This window comes from Enhydra lutris, unplaced genomic scaffold (genome assembly GCF_002288905.1).
Source record: "Enhydra lutris kenyoni isolate GAN:26980312 unplaced genomic scaffold, ASM228890v2 scaffoldscaffold6, whole genome shotgun sequence".
NCBI lineage: Eukaryota > Metazoa > Chordata > Mammalia > Carnivora > Mustelidae > Enhydra > Enhydra lutris.
The window spans coordinates 34,185,938-34,211,415 of NW_019154090.1; the positions used below are offsets into that span (position 1 = coordinate 34,185,938).

Here is a 25,478-nt window from a genome sequence, read left to right on the forward strand (position 1 = left end):
GCCGGTTAACCTAGTACCCTGCATATAATAAATGTCCAATAAATAGTCATAGTCATTACAGAATAGTTACTAAAGGCCTAGTGGAAGAAAATCCTTGTGCTTAAGGCATTGGTTATCAGTTTGTTTTATGTGTGGTAACTGTAGACTTTGATTTCATAGAATAACTCAGAGTCAAGTCTCTCTACAGTAATCCACAATTCCCAAATGAATAATACTCACTGATTCGGCAATCCATCTTGCATGACTAGCTTGTGTCATTATAGAATTTTGCCTTGGCTCACCAATGACATATTTTTGTAAGTTTCTGACCCTTAAGAAGCAACTTATATACTAATCAAGATTTCTCAAACAACTCCCTAGAGCCAATTATATACATCAGTATGTGCTCAATAAATATTCATTCCTCAATTCAGTGCTTACTTGGAGTAATCCACATACCTCCACAGGGACCCAGGTTGGGTGAATTAGGAAAAGCATCTTAAGGCTTATTCTCTTCAAGAAGTTGGTATATTATCAGTGCATTCATAGTTGTTTCTTGAACATGATTTTCCTGATGTTTTAAGAGAACTCACAAGAAGAGTTCATATATTGATAGGATAATCATCAATGAGTTTCCAAGTTCAATTAGAAACTAATTCCAACCAGTTGCTTGACTTTCAACACATTATTTTGACCTCATAGTAGACCTAACTTTCTTTTTTTTTTTTTTTTTAATTTTATTTATTTATTTGTCAGAGAGAGAGAGGGAGAGAGCGAGCATAGGCAGACAGAATGGCAGGCAGAGGCAGAGGGAGAAGCAGGTTCCCTGACGAGCAAGGAGCCCGATGTGGGACTCGATCCCAGGACGCTGGGATCATGACCTGAGCCGAAGGCAGCTGCTTAACCAACTGAGCCACCCAGGCGTCCCAAGACCTAACTTTCTTGAAAGAGTCCATACCATCATGGTGTCCATCTTTGACCTGAGAGACAAATTTGTAATTATATTCTGTTATATGGTTTCCAGTTGGTGACTGATTTATTAACTAAATATTAGAAATAAAAATAAATATTCTAAGGGAGGAGGAGAAGAAGGTGACAAAACTTTGTGGATGAGTAAAGGGGAAAGAAAGCCAAACTGCCAGTTCTCTTCTGGCTGTATTTTAATCCAGAAGACTATATTTTAAATCAGGTTTCATGTCTCAATCAGTGACATTTCTACTTGAAAATATTAATTGCATTTGGATCACAAGTATGAAATGCAAACATACTTGTATAAAGCAAACAATTTTAATTTGTGTATTTTTATTAGTGACATTTGATCAAGGCACAGGAACTGTTAGTAAAGAACCATGCACTTATTCTGTTTGTTTGAGGCATAAATGGTGGAAAAGTCACTAACTGGTGAGATGGGTCATTTTCTTTGAGACAGAGCATTTGATTAAAAGGCAGTCTAAAGAGAAAAAAATGCTAATTAACATTTTAGTTATTTAAAGAAGCATTGAAAATACACATTTTGACAGTTAGATATTAAATATTTATTTTCAAGTAAAAGCCTTTTCCTTTAAACATGGATTCATTATATCTCTGGTATTATTATTCAATTTTTATGCAAAAGCAATTTTCTTGAAGATATTGCTATATTTTTGCTATTAAGTCCAGTGCTGTAACAGAAAACATTGGGTCTTCTTCTGATGGAATAAACTCTTTTTGAATATGCTCAGTCTACCACACATTATTTATTCATCTCAGTGTTCAGCATAATTTTTTCTTGACAGCCTTTCTTTCGCTTGAAATGTTATGTAACAAAAACAGCAGAACCAATTGGCATTTGAGTTTATCCCTCTATTCCATATGCTGCTGGATGAAGAGGAAATAAATGTGCAGCATCACTATGCTGGGCACATTTCAGCCTTTCTTTTCTCTGGTACATCAATTTCTCTTCTCACAGAAATAATTTCATAGCATTTTGAACTCCTGTTATATTATATATGACCACTGAGATGAAGGTCTGTACAGCAAGGGCCAAAGGATAGCCAAATTCAAATTTACTTGGATTGCTGCTTGACTTTAACTGCTGTAAGGCCAGGTAGAGCTATGTAGATGTAGAAAGGAATGTGCATTTTTCAACTTAAATATAGGCATTGGATGATTGACAATAGATCTTCAGCTCAAGTAGTTTATAAGCAAGTCACATAATATCAACATGCATCAGACACTGGGACACAACCATATGAAAATCGCTGCAATTTGCACACACCTAAAATATGTCAGCTAATAAATTCAAACTAAGTTAATGTCATAGTTTGGGTTCCCCCAGAAGCAGACCCCAGGACAGGGATGTGAGTACAAGGAGTTCTTCTGAGAAGTGGGAGATATATCTCATTTGGGATCACTTCTCAGAAACACTCCTTGTATTCCCATCCTTGCTTCAGAGTCTGGTACATCTGAAATTAATACAACAGTGTATGCTAACTATACTGGGATTTAACTAACTAAATAAATACCAAATAAAAATGATTAGACATGATCCCAGGAAACTAGTAGGGAGCAGGGAAGTGAAGTAGGAAAGCGAAGGCAGCCAATAGAATGTGTGTTTATTATCAAGTAAGTTACAACTGTGGGCAACTGGTGCTCAGGCCTAATAGGGAACTCTGGAGGACCATTCAGAACATTCATCTTACCGTTTTTCCATCCAAGGGTTAGGGAGCTTGGGTATACATATGCCAATTCCTGGGTGCCACTTCTAGTAGAGAAAGTGGGCAGTTGGAAATACGGCAGTCGGTACTGAGTGGTTATTCTGCAGAGTTCTATGCTGGACAATTAAAGTCACTCCTATAGCAAACCTCAGAATTGAGTGAAAAGCCCCCCAAGATTATACTGTTATAGCCTTAATCATTCAACTTTTGATGGCATTGGACCCAGTGCTTTGTATCTGATGTACGTACCTCGACAACAGTCAAGTGTTTTTAGGCTTACAAAATAATTCCTAATCTGACACTCCTGTCTTGGCAAAACTTAATAATTAAATATATGAATAATTCTCAACAATCCATGGATATAGGAATCATCTGCAACTTCTTCATGTTCTAAATCAGAGGTTCTCAAACTTTGGGATTCATCAGAATCAGCCATGAATGATACCCACCGATGATTGAGTCCTCACACCCAAAGTTTCTAAATTCAGTACATTTGGTGTGGGCCTGAGAACTTGCATTTCTAACAAGATCTCAGGTGTTGCTGATGTCCTGTGTAACTGCACACACTTTGCTCACTGCAAACTGCAAACTGCCCTAATCGTTTTGGTGTTTATCTTATTACAGAAAGAAGTACGATCTTATATTTTTCCTTTTTAAATTATTTTGTAATGTAATTAGATATGCACAGAGAGTAGGCAGAAAGTGACACAGGTGGGCCCTTCATAAAATTTAGTGGTAGTCAGCTGGACAGGTGTGCAAAAGGACAGGAGTTTAGTGATGTCCAGTACTTAGAGTCTCAGGTAGTTCCTACTCTGTGACACCAAGAACAGGGAAACTCTTTTGTGCTATTATTGCATGTTGCTTGTAACTTTATCTTGGTACTCATCTCAGCATATCACATCATTGTTTTAGGCTTCATATCCTCCCACTGGTCTGGGGACTTCTTGAAACTAAAGCTATGTCTCTCATTCATATCTCTATGCTTAGTATTAGTCACAGTGGCAGGTAATGGAAAGGACTCACTACATTTTAAACGAATGAGTGAATAAATCAATGAATGTCTGAGAAAGTAAAGGCCAAAGAAACGAGTAAATGTAGAGACTGAGCCATGAAACAGTGGCATTTGCCATCCAGTCCTGTACTGCATGTATCAGGTTGTGTTCCATGATTTGGGATAATGGTGGCTCTCTGGCTGGCAAGGCCAACCAAGAACGAGAACAGACATGGGAGAACCTACTAGACTTTCCAACACCAGTAGATTTCCCTGAAGATATTTATTCCTATTAAGTAAGGATGACTATGATCTGTCAGAAGGGCTTTTAGTCCTCCATATTGGATAATCTGAAGAAATCACCCAAGTTTCTGGAAGCAGCCACAGGGTTGTACATGCCAGGGGACTGTCAGTTGATGGGAAGGTAGAAGCAGAAAATGAGATTTAGCTGACTAGCTCTGCCTTGTTATCTAAGCAAAAGAAAAAGGAATCATATTTTACCACTGATTTGCAATAGTACTTAATTCAAGTCACCTTCTGCTGCCTTTACGGGAGTAACTTTATGATAGCCACACACTATAGGTTCCATAGACACTTTTAATCCAGTGATAACAAGAGAAGAAAAGGGAGATTTTTTTTCATGCCTGCATTTTCCTTGTAGAAGAGAAATAGATCAAGAGTGATGGAAAGTAATAATGCCTCTGGGTTTCATAACACTAGCTCTTTCTGTCTTATAGCTATAAAGTGCTCAAGATTTATTGTTAGGATTATTCTCTAATGCTACTTTAAATTCATAATAATCAAATGAGCCCCCAAGCAACTTTAAGAGGCTATCTTTATGGTATAAAAATTGGCTAATAAAGATGAATCATAAATAAGAGAAACACTTATAATATCTACATATATGTTCAGCATTCCCCTAAACTCAATGTGAATCGTGCAACAGAAATTATTGATGTAAGAATGTATTGGTTAGCATAACATTAGCTGCTGTGACAAACAGTACCAAAATGTCACTTGCTTCATACAATAGACTGTTATTTTTTTTTCATGTAACAAAGTCCAGTCTGGTTGTAACAGTCTTTCTGGTTGGCGGATAGCATGCTAATTCAGAGGACCAGGTTCTTCTCATAATGTGACTCCACCATCTGCTAGGCCCTTGCAGGAAAAGGGAAAGAAACAGTAGATACCTCGAATGCCTCTAAAAAGTCCTGCCTTGAACTCTAGAGGCAAGAACTGGTCAAACGGCCAATCCTGGGTGCCAAGACAGTGAGAAGGTCTTGTAGCAGACACAGGCAGAGCAGACACCATGGGAAAAGGAATGTTTTGGGGCATAATTCGTCATTTTCTGCACTGTTGACCAAGATAATGGAATTCAAATCTGCTATACCTAGAATTACTCTAAATCAACTGCCCCTTTTACAAGACCTCAAAGATAAAGACAATGGAGTAACCACTTTGTGTTCCAAATCACCTTTGCAGAACTCTTGAAAAAAAGGGATCCATCAGCAGAAGGATCTAGACTAGAAGAATTTTAAAAAAAGACATTTGTATCAAAACACTTTGCAGTTAGGTTTATCAGATTTCCCATTCCAAACCCTATGCATTTAGCACAGTCACCTCACCACAAGTTGGCAAATGAGGAAATAGGAGAATAGGCAGATATCCCAGATTATTCAGCAAATACCTTCCAGAGGAGCTAAGTGAAGTGTCTCTGCCTTCCCAGTGATTGGTGTCTTATCAAAGGTTCAAGATACAAACACCATGTAGTTATGTTTACATTTATTCAGCAAAGAGGGTGAAGGCCAGTCCTAAAGTAGAGAGGCCTCAGGAGACTTTTAGATCAAGTCCAAAGGCAAACCCGTGGAATACACTACCTAGCTATTTCAGAGGTTGTAAATTGACTTGCACGGTATTGTTGTTGTTGTTTTAAGTTTATTTATTTTTTTTAGTAATCTCTACACCCAATGTGGGGTTTGAACCCATGAGCCCAAGATCAAGAGTCACAGTCTCCTCCAACTGAGCCAGCCAAGCACCCCAGACCCACACAGTGTTTTATACATTTCTAACCTGGGTGCCAACACCGACAAACAGGAAGACGTAACATGAAAATCCAGATCGCTACCATCTTTTGAAAAAACTCGGAGGTAGCAACCTCTGGCATACACGTGGCAGCAATCTAGGTGGCAAGATTGGGTGGCTGCTCTTTGTAGCGGAGGAACGCCCTCTGTGGTCACCACATTCCCGCCCAGCCCCAGACACTCATTTACCTTTTTACCTGGTTCTGCCTCAGTTTGTTCTCTGAGAAATTCCATCATAGTTTCCAACTTCACCTTGGATGGGGAATTCAGGAATGACCATCAGACTTTTCAAAACCCCTGAGGCCAGCGAGCAAGTGTCTAGTTTATTCTCAGTCTAGTTTATTCTCAGATCAAGTTGGAAACAGCCAACCTAAAACCACAGTGATTCAACCAGAAGATATAAACATTATATTTAGAAGGAGTGACTATGTAATTACGAAATACTCGCTCCCTAAGAATCAAAATCAATTATCCTGATAAAACCCTAGGACTGCTAACCTCTCCTGAAATATACATTTATAAAAAGAAAAAGAAAAACCAAAACTAATTTTAGGTGATCAGGAGAAGGGCGTTCTCCAGGGACATGGCTGAGTTCATTCCAGGACATTTGACACAGCCCATGTCTTGTTTTTTTAAATGCACAGGCTTTAAGTCAAAAGAGAGCATTTTTAGTGAGGGCTCGAGGTAGATAATTATGGATGCTTGGTGTAAATCTTAAAAGGAGTTAAGACAAAGGTGTGTGCAGATGAGGACACTCTGATCCAAAGGAGGACCCACACAAGGACAGGACCCTCCATGAGAATAAACTGTCAGCGACCACTTCTGGAATGTCTCAAAGGATCCCAGCCCAAGACATCCCCCAGAGAATGTTTTAATGGAACTCCCCCTTATCTGAGGTGGCTGTGTGCCATTTGCACTATAGACATTTGTTTCTAATATGACTCAGTGTAAGAACTGAATTCATAATGTAAATTCAATTCTTCCCCGCTGGTGGCATTCCACTTGATGGAAAAGAAATGCACACTTCATCTAAAAATAATTAGCCTTTGAACAACCTCTTATTTCAATTGACTTGAAGCTTTTTATTGATTCTTATAGGGTTTGTGTGGTAGAGAGAACAGGATTCTTCTGGTGTGGTCTTTCTTAGCCTCTTACCAATGGGCGTAGATCACCCTTCGCTGTTATGCCCTTGCTCCTTGTAGTGCTGCTACCCTGAGCCATAAACTGGTGACCTGCCCAGATTTTGTTGCCTCTCTGTTGCCTTTTACCAAATGTAATTCACAGATATATGTTGTTTCTTGGCCCCAGAGATATATGAATTGGGAGATTCTGAAATTAATGAACATGTTTCAACTAGTTAATACATGGAGAGTCTTGGGACACCTGGGTGGCTCAGTTGGTTAAACATCTGCCTTCAGCTCAGGTCATGTTCCCAGGTTCCTGGGATTGAGCCCCACATCAGGCTCCCTGCTCAGCGGGGAGCCTGCTTCTCCTCTACTGTTCCTTTGCTTGTACTCTTTCTCTCTGTGTCAAATAAATAAATAAATAAATAAAATCTTAAAAAAAAAAAAAAAGTCCTAAGAACAGTGCCTGCCATATAATAGGCACTCAGTAAATTATAATTAAATCATCATTATTTTTATTCTTCTATATGTCATTGTAATTTACTAGCACTATTTAGTAGCTTGGTTTTATCCCCAAGAGATTTTTCTTTTTTCTTGTAAACTAGGATGTTGTTCTTCTTCCAATTTTTCATTTGTTTATTCCTTCTTGTAGTATATGGCTCTTTACAGAAATAATATGATTAAATTAGTCTGCACTTAACAGCAAAGAGGAAAACAACCAGCTGACCAAATAAACAGATCCTAGGCTGAAGAATTACATAGGGTGGGGGGGCGGTGAAAAGTCAGTGTCTTCTAAGCATGGCAGATGCAAATAGAAAAACCCAGTGAAGGCTGAGAAATAGACCAGGCTCATTGCAGCTGGTTGAGAGTCCTTACTGTTTTCTAGATCCTGTATCCTGTTACTAAAAGGGCAGCATATCAGTAAGCCCCTATGCCATGGAACCTTTCCTTATCATCATTCTTCAGTAAAAGACACTTTCCAATTATTTTGTGAAAGCATTCTAAAATCCTAGACACACCAGGAAAATACAGTGGCGTTATTGGTGATTCTACTCTCAACGTACAGCAGAGCAGGTTACTGAGATGATCACTAATTCTGTTTTTACAAAATGGTAGTTGGCTTAGAATGGGGGGATGTAGCCCTGGATTAGGTGGCAAGAGTTCAGTGTTCAGATCTTGATTCTACACGAAAACAGAGGAGTGGCAGGCTTCAGTTTCCTTATTTAAGGGATGACAGTTAATAATATGCTAAATGTGCATTCATTCAAAGTTATAAAATAAGTCTCTTAACTTCTTTGGCCCAGAGCATGGGTCTTCAGAGATTTAAACCATCTTTTGGTATTTTAAGTACAGTGGTAACTTTCAGTTTGACAAGGTGTTACTGGCCTATGATTACTCATTTCGGCAAAATAAAAATTTTTTCCTCACTCACAATCATTTTTATTCCCAGCTCTGATAGACCCCAGCTGAGTCATCCTACAGAAAGCACTTAATTAAAAATAGAAAACTCCTAGGCCTTCATAGTAGGCACCTATAAGGGGAGAATACTCCAGGACAGACACAAAAATAGCCTGGAACACATACATTCACTGAGATGAAGTGGCTTGCCAAGTAGCAAAATTATTGCCTCCCATTATAGTATAACTTGCTTTTAGATGCTGAGTGGTGGTGGTACATCTACCAAGCAGCACGAGTATGGCTGCTGGGACAGGACAAACAATTCACCCCATGTCAATGCCCCAGAATGTCACGCAGAATTTTGAGAGAAATTATGGAGGTCATGGGGGAGATGCTACAATAACACTCCTGAAAAACACAAAATTTCAGTGGTATGCAACTATAAATATTTATGTAGTTTATGAATTTGCAGAGTTCAGCCAATCTGAGCTGAGTATAGCTGATCTTACCTGGGCTTGTTCATACATTTATGGTTAAGTATAGTTTAGGTAGGTGACTCTATTGATCTCAGCTGGGCTTGTTTCTGTATCAGCCTACCAGCAACCTGCTGGTTGATCTTGGACGATTCAGGCTGTGTGACTGGGATGACTGGGGTGACTCAGTTATGTTCCATGTGCCTCGTCCTCTACCAGCCTAGACCAGGCATGTTCCTATGACCATAGCAAAGTAATAGGGATGGAAGCTGAAATGCACAAGTGCTTTTTCAAGTCTCTCCTTGGGCCATGTCTGCTGACACCTATGGGCCAAAATAAGTCACATGACACCTCATAGTCAAAGGGTAGAGAGATAGCCTCTATTGCTTTAGCAAGAAGAACTTAAGCTCAGAAGGCGAAGGCTGTGGATACAGAGAGAGAGAGAGAGAGAGAGAGAGAGAGAGGTGATGCACTGAGGCCATTAATCCAGTTTACAAAAGAGGAGAATCAACTAGGTTCTGGTCCTAGCTTTACTATTAGCAAGCCGTATCCTTGAGAAAGGCACTTAACTTCTTTCAGCCACAGGTTTATACCAAGTTAAAGGAAAAGATTTGACTATGTAATTTTTTAAAATACCTTTCTAATACTACAAAGTCTTGGAAGGGTTGACAATATAATTGCTAATGTCCCTTTCAAAGATTTCTACAGTAATCTCTAGACACCCGTAAGAAGATTACAAAGGAAGTTCTGTAATACATATTAAAATCAAAGGAGGTATAAATTAAGGGTTAGGCTAAGATACTGAGGCATTTCAAGAGAGGTGTACTGGGGAAAGGACAGTGAAGAAAGAATGGGGATGTAGCTAGGAAAAAATTCACAGGAATCTGATTATGTTCTTTGCTGTATTAAGAGCAGATTTCCTCCATGGGCAATTTCATGGAGTGTATGGGTGTATAGAGGATTTGACACAAAAGATCTATGTCACAGTGCATTTGGCTTTTCACGTGAAATAAAATTTAAAATGCAAATGCCTATAGGGATTATGCTTGGTAAATCACATGATCTCTAGCTTCTGTCTTTCCTCTTTTGTTGATTCAGTATTGGGATCTACTTAGCATTTAGTACTTAATTCATTGCCTATTTATCCTGGATCCTTGCATCTTTCACCTCTGCAGACTTACCCCTCATTCGACCTTCACACAGCAGCCTCCAACAAACACCTTGAATCCACACCTGAACATTAACCACCTCCAGAGGTCTGGGGAGATGAGATTTACAAAGAGAATCCTATTATATGACTCAAACCCCTGAAAAATGTTGAGGAGGGATACAAAAAAGGAGCACTTTGATGGGAGCCCTTTGTCTAAAGTGGTGCTGTTCAGAAAAATGGTCCTTAGATGAGCAACGAGAACATCACCTGGGAGCTTCTTAGAGAAGCAGAATCTCAAGACCTGCTCCAGATCTACTGAGTCAGAATCCGCATTTTAACAAAATCATCAGGTACTTTATGTCTACGTTAACTTTTGAGACATGCTGATGTAAAGCTCTCCCGTCTTGTCACTTTCGACGCACAGCCATCTTTTAAAGAAGGACTCTCAGTCACAGACTGTGAGGTCCCTTCTATTATAATCTGTGGTTAATTATAGATGAAAGACACTAGTAATCATTTAATTGTTATATATTAGAGCAGATTCAAAGATATGTTCTTCTACCATATACCATTAAAATGCACAAGCAAGAAGGAGGTTACAGCTAGAAAACTCCATTCCCCTCGTAAATATCAACTATTATATGTACCGTAGGTTGAAGGTTGAAAGCCTTTGCCCCAGGATAATGATAATAACAAGGATGTTGGCAGATCCTACAAGGTTCCCACTTTTTAAGTCCCATCTCCTCTACAAATACTTTGTATTGTATCAAAGTATTTCCCAATGCAATATTCATTTTTAACATCTGTTGTATATTTTTGTCTTAGAACCCATTCAGCCCAACTTGTTATTTTCCCTATACCTATCACTTATCGCCCACGACAGATTCTAATTTTTTAATTCTTCACAGCACCAAACACAGGGCCTTACACCAATCAGAGTATTCAAAAATATTATTTGTTGATAAGTGCTTCAAATCAACAACAGCCCAGAACATAGTTTAAAAGTGAGATCCAACACATACCATAATTGAGCTGTGTTGACCTAGTAATGACTTAAACGACACAACTAGGAAGAACAAAGACCACTTAGGGTTCCAGATGTTCTCGGCTACAAGTTATGTTTTTTCCTCTCTCTTTAGAAATGAAGTTATAAAGGCGCCTGGGTGGCTCAGTGGGTTAAAGCCTCTGCCTTTGGCTCGGGTCAGGATCCCAGGGTCCTGGGATTGAGCCCTGCCTGGGGCTTTCTGCTCAGCAGGGAGCATGCTTCCTCCCCACCTCACACCCCACCCCCCCAACCCACCGCTGCCTCTCTGCCTACTTGTGATCTCTGTCTGTCAAATAAATAAATAAAATCTTTAAAAAAAATAAATGAAGTTATACAGAATTAATAAGCAAGCACAATATGCTAATTACTTTAGCACATATGATGTCATTTAAACCTTTTAACAACAATCTGCGGAAACTGGCATTACTATCCCCATTTTATATATGAGGAGATTTCAATTCCAAGATAGTAAATGAGCTGCCAAGGTCATATCTGGAAGAGCTGCCAAGGTCATATTTGGAAGATGCAAGAACTTTTCATGGACAGAGAATCTTATCTATCTACCTCAATGAATTCTCCAAAGATCTCCAAAGATCTTTGAATTCTCCAAAGATCAATGACAACAGTTTAATTTGTGATTGTCTTCCTAGTCCTTTGTAATGGGCTCTATTGCTAGTTGGTCTTTGTTCAAATGATGAAACAATTTTAATATCATTTTTAGGCAAATATAATTGTTTAGGAAAAATATGCCAAAAATGTAGGCATGCAACATACTTCAGGACTTGATTAAAAGTGTCAGGAATTTATACCCCTTGTCAATTAACTGTATTCCTCCACATTGGCATGAACTATCCAATTTATTTCTGTTTAGGTATGGAGTATTTTTCGTTTTGACCTAGAAAACACTCATCTCACCTTTTACTTATTTTCTTTAGACTTCAGTTGCCAATGGCAACCTGAAATTACAAGGTTAAACAGATGCTGCATTTTACTTGAGTGGTTGGTGACTTTGAACTTTGAGTTCATGTTCAGTGGGAATTTGTTTATCTGTAGGGATCACTACTGCCTCGCACTGTGGCAAATCCAAACAGTCTGAATTTGCTGGGCCATCTGCAGGGAATTTATGGGTTTTATCGATTTTTTAAGTTTTGGCTTTGATTTATGGGAACTGGTTTACCAGTCTATAAGGGTACTATGAACTTAGAGACCGAACTCCCTCACACTGCTGATTTGGGCTCCTGATTCTTCATGGTTGAAGTTTTTTCCTTCAATGGACCCCATGAATTGCTGGCTTCTTCACCTTGTCCCTGAGATTATGGATGGAGATTTCCTGGCCGGCCTATCAAGTGTGGAAACGACAATTTCACCATTTCAATACCACCAGTTCTTAGGCTTTCTCTCCCATCTTCTTCGAACATGAAAACCTCAGTGCTCTAAGATAGAGAATCTCTTCTGCCACTGGGGACCTCTTGGTTTTGAGTTCCTTTGTGATTCCTGTGACTTAAGGATTTTCTTTTCTAGTATTAAAACTCAGTTATCAGGGGCTCCTGAGTGGCTCAATGGGCGGAGCATCTGATTCTTGGTTTCTGCTCAAGGGGCGATCTCAGGGTGGTGAGATCAAGCCCCAGGTGGGGCTCTGCACTGAGTGTGGAGTCTGCTTGAGATTCTCACTCCTTCTCCCTCTGCCGCTCTCACGTATGCTCTCTCTCTCTCTCTAAAATAAAGAATCTTTCTTTAAAAGATTTTATTTCTTTATTTGACAGATAGAGATCACACGTAGGCAGAGAGGCAGGCAGAGAGAGAGAGAGGAGGAAGCAGGCTCCCTGCTGAGCAGAGAGCCTGATGCGGGGCTCAATCCCAGGACCCTGGGGTCATGATCTGAGCCGAAGGCAGAGGCTTTAACCCACGGAGCCACCCAGTCACCCCTAAAATAAATAAATCTTAAAAAAAAAAAAAACCTCAGTTATCAATTTAATAAAATGTATGTGTTCTATTTTACTTAGCATTTCCTTGTTTAGAGTAGAAGAAGGAATCTCTCCACTCAGACATTTTGACTTGAAGTCCCATTGCAATTTGTTCTAAAGAAATTTAGAGGAAAACAAATAAACCGACACAATCTGTAACGGTTGGGATATGTCATGTGGTCCCATTTTCCCACATGTGATTTTCCAATAATCCCCTGCTAACTGGACTGACCTCCCTCTGTAACTTTTATATGATCTTGTTATTTCTATTCTTGGTTGATGTAAAAATTCATGAGATTATTCTAAAAATAAGATGAGTCTGCAAGGTGGCTAGGGGTGATTTTAAACCACCCACTCTGTGTGTGTATTTTAATGCTTTTCCCACAGTCTTTTAGCTCATTGATTGATTGATGATGTTGAATTTAAAATCCTTGCATTGCATTGGGCGCCTGAGTGGCTCAGTGGGTTAAGCCTCTGCCTTCAGCTCATGTCATGATCTCAGGGTCCTGGGATCAAGCCCCCCATCGGGCTCTCTGCTCTGCAGGGAGCCTGCTTCCCTCTCTCTCTGCCTTCCTCTCTGCCTACGTGTGATCTCTGTCTGTCAAATAAAGAAATAAAATCTTTAAAAAATATATTTGCATTAATTCCCGGTCACTCTATTAATTTTCCCGGTCACTCTATCCCATGCTCAGTGTTTCGTACTTTTCTGGTTTTTTTTTTTTTTTTTTTAATATTTGTTTTTATTTTGGAATGCTATTTTCATGCTAAAAGTAAAATAATCACATTACCATAAAAATGAGAAATAGAGAAAATAAAAATACTCAGTCCCAACAGTTTATATTTTAGTATTTTCTTTCAAAGTAATTCTGTATTCTTTTTTTTAATTAATTAATTAATTAATTTGACAGAGATCACAAGTAGGCAGGGAAGCAGGCAGAGAGAGAGAGAGGAGGAAGCAGGCTTCCCGCCAAGGAGAGAGCCCGATGCGAGGCTCCATCCCAGGACCCTAGGATCATGACCTGAACTGAAGGCAGAGCTTTAACCCACTGAGCCACCCAGGCGCCCCAGTAATTCTGTATTCTTAAAAAATATTCTCATGGCTGTAATCACAGTACATATAAAACTGTATATAGACTTACTTCATTTATCACAGTAACAATTATGTTCACTTATTTTCATAGCCATTTATTGTTTTACATTCATTGGCTGTGTTTCATTTCTATAAGAAGAAGCCTATGTTTTCTTTTACAGAAACTCTGTTTTATTGATGTTTCTGCTGGTTGGGTGGGGGGTTGAGGGGTTTTTTTGCTTGTTTGTGAGTTTTATTATTTCCCTAATCTTTAACAGTAAATTTTTAAAATATCTTGAGCAAGATAATTTCAGTACCATATTACACATGCATTTCCCCAAAACCAGACATATTTTTAAAAGGGTTAAGAGACTGTGAGGAATTACATTTTTTAAAATACAGCAAATACTTCCAGAGAAAGAAAAAAAAAAAAAAGTGAAGTAATCTAAAGTGTCTAATGAGAAAACAAATGAAACAAATGGCTTTATGTGTATATAAAAGGTAACATAATTAGGGGTGGTTCCGTCAGTTAAGCATCTGCCTTTGGTTCAGGTCCTGATTCCAGGGTTCTGGGATTGAGCCCTACTTACGTTGCGTTCTCTGCTCAGCAGAGAATCTGCTTTTCCCTCTCGTTGTGCTGCTCCCTCTGCTTGTGCTCTGTCCCTCTGTCAAATAAATAAATGAAATCTTTAAAAAAATAGTGTAACTAATCAAATAATATAATTAATTCAGGAGAATTTTTGCAAATTAATTTAATTGTGCATCCTAGGTGGGATCTATTTCGTGAAAAACAGAACGTCAAGAACGACTTAAGCTTCACATGGTTATTTTATTGCTAGATCACAATATTGAAACTATTTCCATATATATGAAAAGGTAAAGCAAATGGGTAAATATATGTTGTTACCAGAAAGCAAAATATGCAAAATTAGTTCCAAAATAAAAGAGATATGGAAAGGCAAAAAATCAAAGGATTTAAGAAAAATTATTTAATGTTACATTTAAATTTCAGATATCAGTATATACTAAAAATTTTTCAAAAATATATGTCCTAATGTCCACTGTGGGCCCAAACACAATGACAGCTTGGTAGCAGCGAGCACTTTTAGCACCCAGTGCCTTCTCCAACAAAGCCTCCTTGGAAAAGTAGCTGATTCCAGGTCTGAGTCAGAGAAAGCATGAGAGGTGCCTGAGTTATCTTACTGTATCTAGAAAAGCAATCAAATGCTCAAAACCCAATGAGGACATGTCAAAAGGACCTAGGATCATGCCCTAAAAGGGCTTCTATTGGCATTATATGGGGAAAATTTGAGCTCAAAAATAATGAGTGCAACTGATTTAAACAAAGGGAATGATTGGAAATAAAAATACATTGTCTGCAGTTATTTTCAGATAAAGAGAGAAAAGGGAAAGAAAACTCATTTGTTATCTTTTGAAATTATTATTGTCCTAACACCTTACTCAGAATATTTATGAATCAAAGGAAAAGAATTAAATGCTTGCTCTGCCTTTTTAGGAGGAACTCTGGTTCATTTCCACCTGAAAAGGGAAAGCTCTTCCTTACAGAAGAGCAAAATAAAATACTAGCTTAAAAAAAAGTTAGAAAATTGTCATTGACTCCTAATAAGATAGATGAAAATCGTTTCATGAAAGGGTGCTAAGGAAACTTTTTGTGGATCCAGAGCTTCACCCCCCCAGAATAATTGCCAATAAGCAAAAGAAAAAAAAATGTCTTGACAAAATTAAAGTGTGCTATTTACCACTCTTGGCCAAGTGATCTAATTCAGCATTGTCGATAATGTGGTCACATCATAATACACCTCACTAATATGTTATGATATGAGATGTAAAAGAATACCTGTTGACTCTTCTTGTCCAAACAAATGTTTATTTAATCCCCATCTGATCAAGTTTACAGGCTTAATTTCTCATTTACAGGAAAGATAGGTTTTCCAGGATTGACTTAAATGGCACCCCAAGGAAATAATCAGACAAATTCAGAATGTGGGCCTTCTATAAGAAAATTGAACAGGACTCTTCAAAAAAGCCAAGTCATAAAAAATTTTATTTATTTATTTATTTATTTTTAAGATTTTATTTATTTATTTGACAGACAGAGATCACAAGTAGGCAGAGAGGCAGGCAGAGAGAGAGGGGGAAGCAGGCTCCCCAAAGAGCAAAGAGCCGGACGTGGGGCTCCATTCCAGGACCCTAGGATCATGACCTGAGCTGAAGGCAGAGGCTTTAACCCACTGAGCCACCCAGGCGCCCCCATAAAAAATTTTAAAACAATAAATAACTCAAGAGGGAAGAGAGAGGAAGACATCACAATTGAATGCAATTCAAGAACTTTGATTGAATTCCGGTCCAAAAAAAAAGCTAGAAAATTTGGGAGAGTGATTCTGGGAAAACTTGAACATGGATGGATGTTGGGTAACATTAAAGATTATTATCAATTTCCTTGACATGATTAAAGTATTGTCACAATGTAGGAAAATGTTTTTATTTTTAGGGGGTGTGGTGGCCAAGCATTATGATATCTGAAATTTATTTTCAAATGATTCACGAAAAAAAAAAAAAAAGAGGGATAGACAATAATAATACACACTTGGCAAAATATCAACATTATTATTACAGTTGTTTTCAGGGGTTTGTGATTGTGGCTGTGATTTTGTTTTGGTTTTGGGTTTTGGTTTTGGTTTTGGTTTGTTTTTTGGTGTGGTGGCAGTAGATTTGGGTTTTACCTCTACAACAATGCGATAGTAAGTTTCCTGATGCTTCCATCCTTATATGTTAGTGCTCTCGTTTCCCTGGGCCAGATTGCCTTCCCAAATGTGGAATTGCTGGGTGAAAGCTATGTGCATTCTCCTTCTTGTAGATATTACAGATATAAGATTATTGCTCATGTTGGAAAATGTTCACTTCTCCCCAGATGTTAATGCTCCTTTGAACAAACTTTTTTTTTCCCTACCAATATGTTCCTTAAAAAAAATGTGCTATTGAATATTCCATACTGTCAATGAGAGTGAGGTTTTTCTCAAATATATATTGGATATTTTCACTTCTCCTATGAATTGCTTGAGGTTTGTTCATTTTTTCATCCCCCAAAAAGATGATTTTCATTTAGATAAATATAGTGACCCCCAACATGGGTTTGAATAGGTCCACTTGTACACGGACTTTTTTCGATACAGTATAGTACTGTAAATGTGTTTTCTCTTTATGATTTTCTTAAAAACATTCTTTCTCTAGCTTACTTTATTGTAGGAATATAATATGCAATGCTTATAAGATAAAATACATGTTACAAAAATGTGTTAGTTGACTGTTCATGTTATTGGCAAGGCTTCTAGTCAAGGCTATTCGTAGTTTGGGGGGAGTTAAAAATTTGACTAGGATTTTTGGCAGTGCGGGGGGTTGGCGCCCCTGCCCTCCCCATACTTTTTAAGAATCAACAACATACTTAATCAATTTTTTTCTTTGTAGCTTACAGTTTATCTATCTTCCTTGAGAAGATCTTTACACCTATATAATAAACCTCTATCTCTATAATAATGCAATTATTCACCCAGAATTTTCCCTAAGATTTTTTTGCTTTGTGTGTGGTTTTGGGTTTTTTTGTTTTTTTAAGATTTGTTTATTTGAGAGAGAGAGAGAGAGAGAGAGGGTGTGAGTGAGCACACACACAGAGAGAGGGAGAAGCAGGTTCCCTGCTGACCAGGGAGCCTGATGCAGGGCTCCATCCCAGGACCCTGAGATCATCACCTGACTGAAGGCAGAGATGTAACCTACTGAGCCACCCAGGTGCCCTGCTTTGTTTTATATTAAGGTCTTTAATATACTTCCCTAGGCAAAATGACTTGAGTTGGACCTGAGTTCAAAGTGAAAGTTCTCCTTAAATATGTGTCTGTGCCTTCTTTATAGAATTTGTTTTTTTCTTTTAAGTTTTAGCAGTTCTTCTGTCTTTATTATCCCACAGTAGCTCACTATACTCTGGTTTCAGTTTGTTTCCTTAGAAAGTTGGTATTGATTAGATCTCTTTATTAACTCAGTAACCTGTCTTATTCTATATTTATGCCACATATACATTATATTCATTACATTATATTCATATACATTATATTCCCCCCTGTTTGTAAACTAACCTACATAAGTAACTTTACTTTCTCCTTGGTCTTCACTTACATTTATGAATCTAAAAACCTTGCATAAACTACATCAAATCTCTACTTTATTTTTTTAAGGCAGTTGAAAAACTGTCAGAGGTAGGAAAGCATCCCAAGTGCAAAAATATTGGACATTATACTCAGGCAGAGCTAAAAGCATTGAACCTGATTGTATTGCTATCCAGAGTTCACAAAAGCAATGAGTAGGCAAGATGGTTTGAAAAATATGTTAACTGAGATATTTAGAAATTCAGTCTGGCTAGTCAAATTGGAGAACTCAGCTTATAATTAAAGAAACTCTGGCCATGTTCTGATGTATTAATACCTAAGTGTAATGTAACAATTTGCCTTAAAATTAGAGATCAAATTTGATGATATCTTTCCCTCGTTTTGCCCATTTCCTAAGAATAGATCTTATAAATTTAAGATCAAGCAAGCTCATGTTTGCTAATGTTATAGAAAAGCTCCAAAGCATATTTTCCAAAATCAGATTTTTCATGAAGATCTATCAGTCCTGTAGTGATGTCCCTCAGTAATGTGTTTTAAGATTATAGCAATGAAAAGATGGGGCCAGCTGAATTAAAATATGAGTGTTTCGGGGTGCCTGGGTGCCTGGGTGGCTCAGTTGGTTAAAGCCTCTGCCTTCGGCTCAGGTCACGATCCCAGGGTCCTGGGATCAAGCCCCACATTGGGCTCTCTGCTCAGCAGGGAGCCTGCTTCCTCCTCTCTCTCTGCCTGCCTCTCTGCCTACTTGTGATCTCTGTCTGTCAAATAAATAAATAAATAAATAAAATATGAGTGTCTCATGGAACCAGGCCATATATGACATCACTTTGCATTCTCCTACTATCTCGTGTAGTTACTGTCACATTACTTCTCCCTAACAAAAAACCCACAAAATTGAGTGGCATAACACAATAAACATTTACTAAGCTCATGAGTCTATAAACTAGCTAGGCAGTTCTGGTCTGAGTCAAGCTCAGCTGGTCTCAGTAGCCTTACTCAAACCTATGTTTAGCTGGTGGGTCAGCTGAGGGCTGGCTGGTTTATAATAGCTTCGCCCTCATGTCTGATAGTCAGTCGAAGTGATGGAGGGGGGACAACAGGGTCATGTGTCTCCTCCTGCAGGAGGCTAGCCTGAGCCTCGTCACCTAATGGCTCAGTGCGCTTCTAACAGTGAGAGCAGAACCACATGAAGTCTTTTGGGGTCTAGGCTCAGAACTGCATGCTGTCACTCTGACATTCTATGGGACAAAGCAATCCCAAGGCCTCCCTAGATTCAGGGAGATAAAAAAATACACTCCACTCTTTCATGGGAGACACTGCTGAGGCCATGAGTACCAGGAGGGGTGAGACATTGCTATCATTGTGCAATTAATCTAGCATTCCCCCAGAACCTACAGCTTGAGTTACACAGAGTAGACACTCAATATTCAGTGACGATGTGAACCAGAATGTGGCAATGAGATGGGATAACACTGAACCCCAGCAGAAGGGTGATCAAGAACAAGTTCTGGTGTTTGGAGGAGAGATGTGAAGCTCAGGATGGAGGGGAGGCAGAATGAGGAGGGATCCAAATTGAAAGTCCATAGTCTCTAGAGTTTTCTGGTTGAAGCCGGATTTAAATCTACTAGGACAGAAGTTAGAAACACTCCATAAGCCTAGTAGAATTCATGAGGTTCAAATTGATTGCCAACAGTAAAAAATCAGGTCCTCAATGAAAATTTAAATTTCTGACTTCTCTTGAAAAATAAGAGTCCTGCAAAATTTAGCTAGAACTGGGTTTCTGCTGCCCCCTTATACAGAGCATGCCCTCCCCCCCACTCCTACTTATGTTCAAGACTTGCCTGGTCTCCCCAAACATCTGAGTTTGTGACCTGTAGGCTGGAAAAAACTCCTGATGGATGGGACTTTTTGGGAACAGAGCCAGATTTTGCCCTTCATATTTTCTTAATATGAATAAGAGTTCCATTTATAAGAAGGAAAAACAAATAAAAGGAAAGCTCTAACTTGAAATTTAATAATAAATGCAATTTTGTAATTAAGTTGTTAATAACTGAATAACTTTTTTAAAAGGGCAAAATATGGCACATAATATAAATTAAACAAAATTAATTTAGTTAATAAATTATTTAATTTATTAGTTTAGAATACAACATAATCTACCACTAACCCATGATAAAAGAAGAGTCCACTAAAACTGTGATTTAGCCACAACTGAGTCAGCAATTTAAAATTATTTTAAATAATTATTTAATTATTATTACTGTGATACTGTGATTTACAATAAGAAATATATATTTAGTCTTCATCCCAGTTCCTGGCACAGGGCTCCTAAAACCCTTGAAATTTCCTAAAGGATGAGCAACAAAGATGTCTTGGGTCATGTTAAAGAGGCAACTTTTCAAAAGCCCTAGATAACCTAAAGATAGGGGCTGATTGCCAGGGGAACCAACCTTGGGGTTAGAGGGTTGGACTTTTCAGTCCCAACCCCTAATCTCCAGGGAGAGGAGAGCAGGAGGCTGGGTCAATAACCGAGGACTAATGATATAATCAACCATGCCTATGCAATGAAGCCTCCATGAAAATCCAAAAGGATGGAGGTTGAAGACTTTCTGTGTTGGTGAACATGTGGAGGGAGATGCAGGGAGTATGGGTGCTCAGAGAACATGGTAGCTCTACACCCTTTCCCCATACTTTGCCCTGTGCATCTCTTCCACCTAGCTGTTCCTGAGTTACACACTTTTATACGAAACCAGTAATCTAGTAAGTAAAATGTTTGAGTTCTGTGAGCCACTCTAGCAAACTAATCAAAACTAGTGGTGGGGGAGGGGTTCATTGGAATTGCCAGTCTGTATCCAGTTAGTCAGAATCACAGGTGACTACCTGGACTTGAAACTGACCTCAGACATGAGGTGTGGGTGGGGACAGCCCCATAGGACTGAGCTCTCAACTTGTAGGGTCTGATGCTATCTCCAGGTAGATAATATCAGAATTGAGTTAAATTATTGGACACCCAGCTGGTAACTAGGGAATTGCTTTGTGGTATGCAGGGAAGACCTCACACATTAGAATTGGGTGCAGAATCATAATTATCAAAATTAGGTTATTTTAAGAATTAGATTATTAAAAAATTATTCAAAAATGTTCATTTAAGTATTTGACATTGTTTCACAGTTCACATTCTTTTTTGTATATAAATTCAAAAAAGAAACAGTACTATCAAGCATTCTGGGGTCTTGCCTACCAGGACCTAAGAGAAATTGACCACTAGGTCACATACAATGTATCTAATGCTGAAGGTACCCCACACTAACCTAAAGGAAAACAGAAATCTGCTGTTTCCTCAACACCAAGCCCTTTGCTTAGTCTTCCCTTCCTCATATGCCTTGGAAGCAAAACTTGAACAGCATGCCTTGCTGAATTAAAAATGAGACAAATGAATGACCTGTGTGGTAGTTAATGAGAACTGGTGAACACCAGGCTAAGATTTCACTTCTGTAAAAGCCCCCACTCCCTTCTAAATGGTTGGGAAAGAATTGGCCATTGTCATCTCCTCTGTGATGCTCCAATGGCTCACTTGTTCCTCACAGGGAGGGAGCAGCTGTGTGTGAAGTTGCCTTTGTTCCATTGTAGCAATGTCAATCTCAAAGCCCCATGAGTGCCCTTCTCATAGCATGCTTCCTCCTTGGCTTATTAGAATTCATATGCCAGCGCGACATAATCATAAATACCCTACATTTTATATTTGGGAAGAATAGTTGACTTTCAGTACTTAAGTCATTTTTATCAGACACTTTTTAAAAATGATTTTATTTATTTATTTGAGAGAGAGAGAGAGAGAGAGAAAGGATGAGAGTGGTATGAAGGACAGATGGAGAAGCAGACTCCCTACTGAGCAGGGAGCCCGATGCAGGACTGGATCCCGGGGTCTCTGAGACCATGACCTGAGCTGAAGGCAGACACCTAACTGACTGAGCCACCCAGGCGACCCTATCCGGCACTTTTTGATGTAGGGTGGGTTGGGGGGGGGAATATTGTTCAAACAGATCCTCAGTCCATCATCTGAGATTCTTAGGATCCTTGTCTTTTGAAATACATAATTTTTCTGATTTTAGAAAGTCATGTAATGCATATACTGCGAGCATAATACTCTAGGAGGGGGCTTGGTCATCCTCACAGTCAAACAAATTAATATGTCTACAGTACCGTGCATAGATATTCACATTCAGTGAAATATATAAGGATTATAAATAACTTCATATCAATTAATGTCTATGTGTTTACCCCAAATTTACCAAAAAAAGTTCTGGATTTCAGAACTTTGGGGGATTTTAGAATTGCAGACAAGAATTTCTCCAGCATAAAAGCACAAGCAAAGGGGTTGAACCAAAGAGGGTGTTCTCATGCTGCTGACATTGTCCAGAATGTGAGCAAGGAAAGGGGTCACAGCTCCAAGGAACACATGCCCTGAGCACTGTCTTAACCCTGGACTAAGCAGCATGATCCCGGGGTCCTGGAATTGCCCTGCATCGGGTTCTCTGCTCAGTGGGGAGTCTGCTTCCCCCACCCCTCTGCCTGCCTCTCTGCCTACTTGTGATCTCTCTCTCTCTCTCTCTCTCTGTGTGTGTGTCAAATAAATAAATAAAATCTTAAAAAAAGAAGAATAAAAATAAAATAAAATTCTGTGTTTCAATGGGGTCCATCACAGCAGAGCTTTCCAGCAGGCAGCACCCACCACTGGCTGCCCCTCACCCTGGCTACAGAAGACACCCAGCCTTCACTGGTTTTATGATTACGGCTTCCATTTAAGTCTGAAGAAACAGTTCTCTGACTTTTAAAAGTCTGGGCATTCTCCAGAGCATTAAACAGATAAATTAAAAGACAGTTTATGAGGTAGCTAAAGCAATATACAAGGCAAATAAAATTAGAATGAAAAGAAAAAGGAGGCAAAACAGAAGTTAAAGTTGGTTATAGGAGTATGTTCAGTTCATAAAAATGCATTGAGGGGCGCGTGGGTGGCACAGTCAGTTAAACACCTGACTCTTGTTCCCACTCAGGTCACGATGTCAAGGTGGTGAGATCCAGCCGTGACAGGCTCCACGCTCAGCAGGGAGTCTGCTGGAAAAGCTCTCCCTTTGCTCCTCACCTCGCCCTCTCTCTTCCTCTAAAATAATAAATAAATAAATCTTTTTTAAAAATGCATTGAGCTGGAGGCGCCTGGGTGGCTCAGTGGGTTAAGCTGCTGCCTTCGGCTCAGGTCATGATCTCAGGGTCCTGGGATCGAGTCCTGCATCGGGCTCTCTGCTCAGCAGGGAGCCTGCTTCCCTCTCTCTCTGCCTGCCTCTCTGTCTACTTGTGATCTCTCTCTGTCAAATAAATGACATCTTTAAAAAAAAAAATGCACTGAGCTTCTCTCTAGAAGTACTTGACTGCGCTTTATGAAGCCCACTTGTAGCTCCCCTGTCCTCTCCAGCCACCTCTACCCTCTCCCCAGCCTGATGCATGGCTGACCCTGGCACGCCCAGCTCTCAGTAGCTTCTAGTCCCTTCATTTAAGAACTTCGGATCGCAGCATATTACTTCTGTAAACTTTTTCAAAAGATTCGCCTCTGTGTCTGTGTGTGTGTGTATTTATACTGTTGCCTGTCTTTAGCCCTATTCTGCCCCACAGAACCTGAACTTGACCTTCAGCTGCAGACACATGATGTGTTCAACTACATTCTGTTTTACATCTTCTCCATAGGTACCCCGCGGATGGTATTTACATTAATTTATTCCTCCCCCATCTTTGCATGTCTCTTTCAAAGAGTTTCCACGCGGGTGGTTAGAGAAAACTAAATGACCTAAAACCATCCTCCTCTCTTGATGTCTCCCAGCTGCAGACAGACCTGGAGCAAGAATACCAAGACAAGTTCAAAAGACTGCCCCTGGAGATCTTGGAGTTCGTGCAGGAAGCCATGAAAGGGAAGATCAGTGAAGACAGCAACCACAGCTCTGCCCCTCCCTCCCTGGCCTCAGAGCCTGGAAAAATGAACCACAGGCCTCCCTCCAGTGACGAGCTGGAAGGAGACAACCCAGGAAAAGAGTTTGATACTCCTCTGTGATTGTTCCTGCCAGGCCTTCAAAGCATGCATGGCCCCTTCATCCGACTCTCTCTTACTACAAAAATCACTGCCCGGGGGCATCTTCCTGAGAAGCATTCTTTACCCTACAATCCACAACACAGGGAGAGTTCTAGAAGGATCCATGCCAACATCCTCATGCCCAGGCTCCATGCGTTATGTGGACACTACTGCAGGTCTGCTTGTGGAGAGTGCATGTATGTGGGATTTTTGTTTTCTTGCCAATAGTAAATTCAAAGCAGGCAACTTCCGGGCTCCATGGGACATTTAACGAAGGACAGTGTCTTTTTTGAAGAAAATCAAGCTCATGTTTTTATTTGAAGCTCTGGTGTAAAGTATTTCAAAGTAATAGGAATAGTTTGAGAAATGCGTAGCATTATTTAACACTATCGAACAGCCAACTTTGAGCATTCATTTTCCTAACTGCCCCTCAACTACCATCTCTTCAAGTTAACATGCATATTAAATTGTTTTATCCTTTGCTTTGCAAGCACTGGAGGCTTGCAGTTTGCTAATTTATTTATCATAGAGGCATCAATGTATCTGTTGCTGACATGGCTTTATTCAATACCATAGTGATTCGAATAAGTTTGGTCTTCTTTCTTGAAAAAAAGTCACTTGGTTGTATCCTTGCCCAGTGAAGCTATCCCAAGACTTAGCAATATGGCGCATACACTGGGTTGCTTGAGCAAACTGGCCACACACTTCCCAGGCACTGTGCTTTCCGAAGTGATTATTTGCACTCAAAGTCTGGGTATTCATTGGTGGTTGGCCTGAAATTATTAAATAACTACAGAGTCTGTCTGGTTGAATAAAAATGGTTAAGCTGATAGATGTTGAGCAGAGATTCAATCAGGGGGAACAGGTTCCAGTGGTTATTTTGCTGTCTCACATTTTTTATGATTCATTTATTTTTACTATAGAGATAAAGATTGAATATTTATCTAGAGAATACACAGACCCACATATAAATGATATATAGTATCTCCATGTATATATGTACACACACGGCCATGTAAGTACACACACACACACACACACAAGCACACGCACATACAAGTATAGATGCGTGTATTTTAATTGGCAGTGACCCAAGTCTCTTCCACAAGACTTAAACCCAAATTCGGGGTTAAATACCCAGAGAAGAAAATGGTCAAACATCTATCTATATTATGTAACTATTAAATTATGTTGAAAGTCTAAGAAACAGTTGATGGA

The 25,478-nt window shown here is 39.3% G+C and overlaps 1 protein-coding gene and 1 long non-coding RNA gene across 2 annotated transcripts in view; one reads left to right on the plus strand and one right to left on the minus strand.

Moving 5' to 3' along the window:
* The window catches only part of LOC111141432 (phospholipase C beta 1), a 671,787-nt gene extending 647,545 nt beyond the window's left edge, over positions 1-24,242 (plus strand). Inside the window, exon 32 of the mRNA XM_022493977.1 lies at positions 24,015-24,242. Coding sequence (XP_022349685.1) covers positions 24,015-24,242 — 228 coding nt within the window. The remainder of the gene's footprint in view (positions 1-24,014) is intronic.
* The window catches only part of LOC111141433, a 47,524-nt gene continuing 22,565 nt past the window's right edge, over positions 520-25,478 (minus strand). Inside the window, exons 2-3 of the long non-coding RNA XR_002640205.1 lie at positions 913-959; positions 520-686 (exon numbers count right to left, since the gene is read on the minus strand). This is a non-coding gene — a long non-coding RNA (uncharacterized LOC111141433). The remainder of the gene's footprint in view (positions 687-912; positions 960-25,478) is intronic.